This window comes from Oncorhynchus mykiss, unplaced genomic scaffold (genome assembly GCF_013265735.2).
Source record: "Oncorhynchus mykiss isolate Arlee unplaced genomic scaffold, USDA_OmykA_1.1 un_scaffold_581, whole genome shotgun sequence".
Lineage (NCBI taxonomy): Eukaryota > Metazoa > Chordata > Actinopteri > Salmoniformes > Salmonidae > Oncorhynchus > Oncorhynchus mykiss.
Window position 1 is genome coordinate 58,826 of NW_023494028.1, and position 8,862 is coordinate 67,687.

Consider the following 8,862-nt stretch of genomic DNA (forward strand, 5'->3'; position numbering starts at 1 on the left):
TGCTCACTGTTGGAGGAACGGGAGCCAAATTAGAGGAAAAATATCTATGGTAAGATAATGTAATACAATCTTTAAACCCATCAGAAGTATAGTGCTTACCTCCATGAAAATATTGGTCCATGTTATTTATGGCTGCATTGTCCCAATGTTGACCACTAGTTCCAACTTGTGATGAGAAGGTCTTGATGAAACGATCAAGTCAACATTTTGCTAGACATTTCAGAGATAGCATTAGCAATTGTACACGAGACAGTGCTTCCAGATATTGAGGTATCTTCCTTCTGAGGTATGTAAAAAAAATATTGTGTGTGAGTACTCACATGAAAGGTATCCATGATTCTAGATGAAGCCAATCATGTATGTGATTACCATCCTATGGGTCAGCAATGGAATGATTGCTACACAGCTTTCAGGAGACTTTATGTCTTGGGCCTGGATGAATCATTGAAATACAAGTAATATTGTGAATTTGTGATGAATAATTGCCATTGTAATTTGGAATATTCCATCAAAGTTATTTGTTTTGACAGTCAAAACAACTAACTCTTACGATTAATCACTTGACTTGAGTAACTTGAGTTGACGGAAGTAGCAACTTTATATTCTGACCTAGACACTAACTTGTGCAATGCCTAATGCACAATCTATGCATGTTATTGGCTCATCATAGTATATAGCCGAGGGTCTCATAGTCCAAAAACAGCATTGGTCATTGGACTGCTCAGTCAAAACAACTCACTTTTATGATGAATCACTTGACTGGAGTAATTTGAGTTCGGAACTAAAACATTAAAAGTAGGCTATAGCTTGACTCATATCCTTACCTTGGACAAGCGTATCCAAAAGGCCTATCCAGTCGTGCGTGAAGATACCTTTAGATAAAAGCGCGGTACGGGTTGAGACACGTTCAGTAATGTGAATCTGTAACACTGATATAAAAGCACGTTTTCATTTATAATTTACACAGTAGAATGACCTGCAAGCCAATCAGAATCTAGTTTTAAACAACACTGTGGGTTCCATGGAACGTCACAAACATATTAGGCCACTTGCGTCACAGATTACAGTCACTGAACATGGGTTTAATAGCTATAATGGCTATATGTACAGTATATGCATCTCGTATTGAATTGAGATTACATTTACTGCACCACTGTAATTATGTAGCCTAATCCTATGAGGACCATATGTGAAATGTCAGAATCATGGCACATGGCACATGAAAACATACTCCGACACATTGGTGCGGCTGGCTTCCGGGTTGGATGCGCGCTGGAGGACGCATGACATTCAACCTTCGTCTCTCCAGAGCCCATACGGGAGTTGTAGCAATGAGACAAGATAGTAGCTACAACAATTGGATACCACGAAATTGGGGAGAAAAAGGGGTAAAATTTAAAAATAAAAAGAATAGCAGAAAAATCTGACGAGAACATCAAAGCAAGAGTGAAGGACATTTGCAGGGCAATAGGAGGAGCGAAATGTTGTTGCAGGTTCTCTGGATGTAGTGCACCGCCTGGGTAGGCTGAGAGATGGGGAAAACAACCAGCCACCACGACCAGTGATCATGAGATTCATCTCCAGGACAGTGAGGGACATGACAAGGAAAAGTGCAAAGAAAAATGACTGTTTAAAGAAGAACAACCTGAGGTTCAAGGAGGATCTGACAGCATTTGACAAAGAAGCTCAGAATCGTCTGTGGCTGGATTTATCAAGTGAGTTGTGCAGGACTGAGTTTTATTTGCATCTGATAAAACTTTATATTTCTTGAGGAAAGAGCATTGTTTGTGTGAGCCACACTTTTTTATATATAGATTTATTTTATGGCAGGGAAATTCGCACTGACACTTAATGTTAGCTTGATGGCTATTAGTTTTTACCAATTTATGGTACAATGTTATTTGCAATTGTATAAATATATATATATAGAGAATTTAGGTCACCCACTAGCGTGGTGCAAAGGACTGTTTTTATTTGCAACTAGTAAGAACTTTTCTTTTTGTGAGACCCTGGTTCATGTGAACGTATACAAGTTTAATATTCTTCATCTAGTCACTGTGATAGTAAATGTCCATTTCTGTTTTTTCTATTAATGCTAGGCGAATCGTAATATTTTTAAGAGACAGGAATGAGGTTTCTAAAGCAGTTTCCTGTATTGAAGACTTTTCCTTAGTTTCGGGTTTGAAAATGAATATCAGTAAGTCAGCCTTATTTCCATTCAAGGATTGTGTTTTACAGGAAGTATTTGGTATCCCAATTAAAGATAAGGTTACTTATATTGAAATTGTTATATGCAAGGATGAAAAACAAAGGACTGAATTGAACTTTAACTAATTGAACCTCTGGTTGATGAGAGATATTTCGTTATACGGTTGAGTATTATTATCCAAAGCTGAAGGGTTATCCAGATTGGTTTATGTCTCGTTGTCACTTGACTTACCCCCTAAAATTGTAAAGGACTTAGATAAGATTATTTATAGTTTTATTTGATGTGATATCCACAAAAATGATGTGGATATATTGAAGCAACATCTCAAGACATCAGTCAGGAAGTTAAGGCTTGGTCGCAAGTGGGTATTCCAAATGGACAATAACCCCAAGTATACTTCCAAAGTTGTGGCAAAATGACTTAAGGACAACAAAGTCAAGGTATTGGAGTGGCCATCACAAAGCCCTGACTTCAATCCTATAGAAAATGTGTGGGCAGAACTGAAAAGGTGTGTGCGAGCAAGGAGGCCTACAAACCTGACTCAGTTACACCAGCTCTGTCAGGAGGAATGGGCCAAAATTCAGTAAACTTATTGTGGGAAGCTTGTGGAAGACCAACCGAAACGTTTGACCCAAGTTAAACAATTTAAAGGCAATGCTACCAAATACTAATTGAGTGTATGTAAACTTCTGACCCACTGGGAACGTGAAATAAATAATAAGAAAAGCTGAAATAAATAATTATCTCTAGTATTATTCTGACATTTCACATTCTTAAAATAAAGTGATGATTCTAACTGACCTAAGACAGGGATTTTTTACGAGGATTAAATATCAGGAATTGTGAAAAACTGAGTTTAAATGTATTTGGCTAAGGTGTATGTAAACATCAGACTTCAACTGTACCTAGAAGTGCACACTATTCTTATTATTTTTTAATGTATGTTTATAGTCAACTATACAACTTCTACTACTACTACACTTTATATCATCCAATAATATATAATGAAAAACACTCAACATGAAGAATTAATGCAATTATGTTAATTTCAAATATTTATTTTGAAATATAGATTAGGTACTCTTCTTTTTATAGCAGGAAGTAAAGGGACTGGACAAGGCTTTGCCTATAGCTGAAAACATCCTGGAAATGAGCGAGCGCTTCCTTGGTTTCTTCTTGGTGGAGCATACACTCTCTGTTCGGCAGGATTGTTGATCATTGACAATTGCTGGGGGAAAAAATGTAAACATAACATTTTCTTTAACTGACCCTAGTTAGTGTGAAGAATTAGTATTGCATTATTATTATTTAAATTGTAATATTCTACATAATTTACAAATGTCGGGCGGCAGGTAGCCTAGCAGTCTCAATCCGCCTATTTAACGCAGAAGTGTTACATAGGCCACCCCAGGGCTTAGACTGTTTAGTGCCAAAAAGAAGGGGATAAAAACATGCAAAAAATATATATACATATAAATAAATATATATATATATATATATATATATATATATATATATATATAAAAAAGTTGACGATATATATCAGACGCTTCAGTTCCATGTAGTGAATCTGTTATTCAATGCGTTTGTATGGGCAAATAGCAGTAAGGCCGATACAAACCCCTCGGCCCAGACAGGGCGTAGACTCTTGTGGGTTAAAAAGCATGATCATTACAAAGGTGCAACTCGTGCTGGAGGCAATAAAAGGCCACGCTAAAATGTGCAGTTTTGTCACACCACACAACGCAACTCTGTCTCTGTCTCAGAGCTGCCTTCAATGTCGTTTTAGAGAATTTGGCAGTATGTCCAACAGGCCTCACAACCACAGACCACGTACGTATATGGCGTCGTGTTGGCTGTAGGGTTATGGTGTGGGCAGGCATAATCTACGGACAACGAATACAATTGCATTTTATCAATGGCAATTTGAATGCACAGAGATACCGTCACGAGATCCTTAGGCCCATTGTCGTGCCATTCATCCGCCGCCATCACCTCATGTTTCAGCATGGTAATGCATGGCCCCATGTCGAAAGGCCTGCATACTCACCAGACATGTCACCCATTTAGCATGTTTGTGATGCTCTGGATTGACGTGTACAACAGCGTGTTCCAGTTCCCACCAATATTCAACAACTTTGCACAGCTATTGAAGAGGAGTGGGACAACATTCCATAGGCCACAATCAACAGCCTGATCAACTCTATGCGAAAGAGAAGTGTCACGCTGCATGAGGAAAATGGTGGTCACACCAGATACTGACTGGTTTTCTGATCCACGCCCCTACCTTTTATTTAAGGTATCTGTGACGAACAGATGCATATCTGTATTCCCAGTCATGTGAAATCCATAGATAAGGGCCTAATGAACGTATTTCAATTGACTGATTTCCATATATGAACTGTAACTCAATAAAATCTTTGAAATTGTTGCATGTTGCGTTTATATTTTTGTTCAGTACACATTTGAGTGTATTGACTTACCTTTTTCACTGACGGCAGGGGTCTGGTTCTGGGAAGGTGTTGGAGTGCAGTGGTTCTTCTTGTTGACCTTCTTTGTACACTGGGTAACAAACAGTCATTTATACAGTAGGAGAAATTGCACACAAAGGGTATCAGTGTTTACCATCATACTGTACGTAATGAATAAAAAATAATCTTAAAAATGTGTATTTTGATGACATATGTACCTTTGGGTTGAGTCCACAGAGAGCGCTGAATCTTCCTCTCTTCTTTTCCTTTCTACAAGTTGTTGGAAGCCCAGAATTACCTACCTCGTCACTGCCAAGTACATTGTGTGATGACAACTGTGTCATGGAGGGAGGTGAAGAGCTAGCCTCATTGCATTTAGCTAGTAGTTCCCTAGTTAATGATTTGACCAGGGCATCGTCAAATGCATAATCCGTTGACTTCATTGCAACCTGGAGCATCTTCTCTGACCCAAATTCTTGAAGAAGCCCCTTGTAGACAGCCTTGAAAATCTTTTTGATTTTCAGATTCTGGGGGTAGGCTTGAGTTGGTTCAAGGCCTGAGGTGCCACAGAACTCAGACAGAATCCTCTTTGTGAGAACTCTTGATGTTTCACCAATGTCAGAGGATTCCAGTAATGTGATAGGGGTGATCATTGACAGCAATCTAACAATCAGTAAAAGTACCAAAGAGGTGTAGTCATTGCTAGTGGAGTCAAATGATGCATGTGTCTCAGAGTCCATGGCTGATGGAGTTGATGGATGCACAGAGACACTAGACATCTCCAGATCTTTGTTGTCCATCTTGGATTCCACCTCTCCTAAAACTTGAATATCCACAGTTCCACCGTTGTGTGTGCTGCTGCCAGACAGAGGGGGTCTAGGCAATGATTTGGAACTAGACTGACGGCTAGTGGTCATGAGAGCCGGTCTGTCAGAGTCAAGTGTTCCAGCATCAGTTGGGGACAACCCATTGATTATGTTCATCAACTCTGATAATTCTTCTGATGAATTGGAGGCCACAGAACAGGTATCCATGACCTGATTGACCATTATATTGGTGAAAAGGCTCTTTGTGTCAAAGTAAACCTGTGAGGAACTAATGGAGATGGCAGAAGAGCTCGGCATAAGCCAACTTGTTTCCTGCAGAGAACCATCAGAGATGATAGTTTGGCAGAAATCGGATCCTTGTGATGGTGGAGGAAGCCAGAAGACAATCTGCTGTAGCAGACGTTTTATTGACTCCGTAGCAAAGGAGTATACAAGGTCAGATGGAAACTCCCTGGATTCTTCAGAAGCATTCAATCCTGTCTTCAGCTTCAAAAGAATAGAGTCAGACACGCTCTTGCCAGCTGGCACAAAAAGAGCCTGGGGGGTGTTGTGACTTTTTATGAGCTCATAAACTTTGTCAGTGAGCTCATGTGAGAAGTTCTGAAGACCGTCCCTGGGGCTGAGTCTCGCAAGTCTTCTTGTAAAAGAAGTGACATCATCTGCAGTGGCTGTGTGTTTCGTATCTTCTCTTGGAATGACCTCCATAACAGTGTCAACTATGGCAGAGATGGTTTGCCTTGTGTAATTTGTTGACCCTTGTGAATGAGTTGAGGAGTCACTCATATCAATGACCGAACTCCTAATGATAGGACAATAGATTTCAACAGGCCACTCATTGGGGACTGGAGTGCCTGGAAGAGAATTTGTCAAATCACTCTGGGACCCTCTGGTCATGGCAGAGGTGATGGACAGGGAGGACTTTGAGGAGGATGGCCGGTGTATCTCGTGTCCATCACTTCTCACCATGTCAACATCCTCCAACATGGAGCCCACGATGGAACGAGTCAAGAGGGCTTTCTCTGAGGTGCTCATCCTCTCTGACATAAACACTCTCCTCTGGATTGTCATCAGAGTCTGACTAATTAAGGCTTTGGAATAATTTACCATGCTGGTCTGGCTGCCTTCATGTTCATTGTAAGTAATTTGTGTAGAAGTAGCTGTTCTGCATATGGATTCGGCATGTTTGGAGGCCTCAACCACATTGTCTAGGAGTACTGGTTGTTGCTGGGCAAAAAAATCCTTGACCTTGATGAACACATTGTTGAACAGGTTAACAGTGCCTGGCCAAATGATCTTTCCTTTCACATTGACCCCGTTGTGAACACTGACAGGAAGGGTTGAAGCTGACAGGGATCTCTCTAACTGGCCAGACACTGAAGCATCAGACATTTTAGTCATCTGGGTGATGCTATTAAGGTCTTTAGTGATGCTTATGACGATGTTGGATGCTGCAGAATTGGTGTGCAGAGAAGAGGTGAACAAAGGTGGAGTTCCACGGTTCTGAAGGATTTTGAAATCTCTATCATCACCATCATTACTGGACTCTGTACAAATGTCTGCACTTCTACCATCAAGGCTGGTATTTACAATGGCAATCAACCCTGATTGAAGGATCCCACCAGCCAAATGTGAGGCTTTAGTTTGAAACTCATCAGTACATAATTTGTCAAAGGCTGTGGATTTAAGACTTCTAGAGGATGCTTCCTCCTCATCATTGTTGATCTCACCATGCAAATTGTCCTGTGTATTGACAGCATAGTCATCAACAGATAAATATGATTTGGAGGCGGCAAGGACGTCAATCTGAGAAACAACGGCATCCAAAAGCTTGGACAGGTCTTCTGTATCTCCTTTTAGGCTAGAGAGGTATTCCTCCATGGATTCCTCAGAGTGATACACAGTGAGGATCTGACTAATGACCTCCTTGGTACAGGTTTGAAGGTCCGCTTGGATTTCAAGAGAATCCCTATTACAAGTCACCTGAGAATCTAAACTTTCACTAGGAGCCTGTTTGAGAGTCTCATCATGTATTGGTGTAACACCATCGATGACCTTTACAGAGTCTTGGCAGGGAGTGAGAAACCGCCTCAGCATTTCTCGAAATCTATGATATATAATACGAGCAGCAGAAAGGGTGCTCACTTTTGAAATTCTGACATTTTCAGAGTGATGTGCCTGCATGGACTGAACAATAGTCTCCACATCTGTTACAAAAGTGTCCAGCAATTTAGATGCTTCAGAGTCTCCCAGTAAGCTGTTTGTAAAGGGGTTGACAGATCTCAGGGCTTCGCTCACTGCCTTTCTAGCCTTTGTCTGGAAAGACACACTGGAGAGTTTCTTCATATTTATAACTGGAAGACTCTGGGTAGATTCACTGTTGGTGGTCCTGTCCTGCAGACCAAGTGGAAAAGTGAGATGGGAGAGACATTGTTCACTGTCTAACAACTCAGATGGTGAGGGGGAACACGAACTGGTGAAATCATTCAAGTCAGACATGATGCCATCCACAAATAGAATGGCCTCCAGAGACTCTTCAGAATCACACTCTCCAACAGAAGATGAGAACTTCTCCATCACCTCAGTCTTATACAAGACAAGAACCTGGCTGGCAATCGCTTTTGTGGTGTCAAGGAGGACTTGGTCTTGCAAATACTTTTTGAGAGCCAAGAGAGGTTTTGGGGTCTCACTTTGTCCTTTTTGTTCATTCATAGATGAGGGGGTTATTAAAAGTGGTTTACAAGAAATGGAGTCCGATGTGTCAGCCTCACCATTACTGGAATGACCGATGTCTAGGCACAAAGTTGGAACCATTGTGAAATAATCTTTTGTGCTCTCCACAAATGTACTTGCGAGATACCCTTTTTCTGGACAGGTAAGAATCCTCTTCAGCGTATTTTTCATGTCGTAGTAACAACCAACAGTGTAAGACCAGATCTTACTCTGATGGTTTTCAAGAAGGATCTGCTCACTCTGTGCAGGAGAGCAGGATGCCCTGATAGACTGGGTAAGATTGTCCATGTCTGAAACAAAGGTACTTACCAACTCAGAGGCCTCAGGGTCAATCATAAGGTCTCTGATCTCACCTATCCTAGGAGTTGGACAAGATGATGTAGTGCCAGAACAACATGATGTACAACCCCTGAATCTTTAACGATCTCCCGGATCGATTCAGTGGCCTTGGTCTGAAACTCCTCAGTGAGTAGTCTGTCCATACTTTGTGTTGACAGACGAAGACTAGATGTGGCACCTTTGATATTGAGGTTGCTCTCTCCTTGTTTTAGCATCTCCTCAGGACTTTTACAAGCTTCAAGCATCTTCATATGGTCAGCAACAACACAAAGCAGTTCCCTCTTAT

The 8,862-nt window shown here is 40.9% G+C and overlaps 1 protein-coding gene across 2 annotated transcripts; it reads right to left on the reverse strand.

The window, feature by feature from the left end:
- Positions 1-891: 891 nt before the first annotated feature.
- Positions 892-8,646, reverse strand: LOC110490028. Of its 2 annotated transcripts, none has more exons than XM_036974470.1 (3): positions 4,899-8,646; positions 4,693-4,771; positions 892-921 (listed from the first exon to the last, which is right to left on the reverse strand). In XM_036974470.1, exons 1-3 carry the CDS (start codon positions 8,571-8,573, stop codon positions 908-910), a joined length of 3,768 nt encoding a protein of 1,255 aa, XP_036830365.1. In that variant the 5' UTR covers positions 8,574-8,646; the 3' UTR covers positions 892-907. The 2 variants fall into 2 exon arrangements, with proteins under 2 accessions (XP_036830365.1, XP_021418789.2); XM_021563114.2 differs by lacking the exon at positions 892-921 and adding an exon at positions 3,244-3,437.
- Between the last annotated feature and the right edge of the window lie 216 nt (positions 8,647-8,862).

Bases quoted from the DNA above. Each gene is read 5' to 3' on its own strand.
- LOC110490028 (XM_021563114.2), bottom strand. From the start codon at position 8,573: ATGATTGACCCTGAGGCCTCTGAGTTGGTAAGTACCTTTGTTTCAGAC. The intron at 4,772-4,898 runs GTACATATGTCA...TTTGTTACCCAG, and splicing joins TCTGTGGACTCAACCCAAAG to TGTACAAAGAAGGTCAACAA. The intron at 3,438-4,692 runs GTAAGTCAATAC...TTTTTCCCCCAG, and splicing joins CCCTGCCGTCAGTGAAAAAG to CAATTGTCAATGATCAACAA.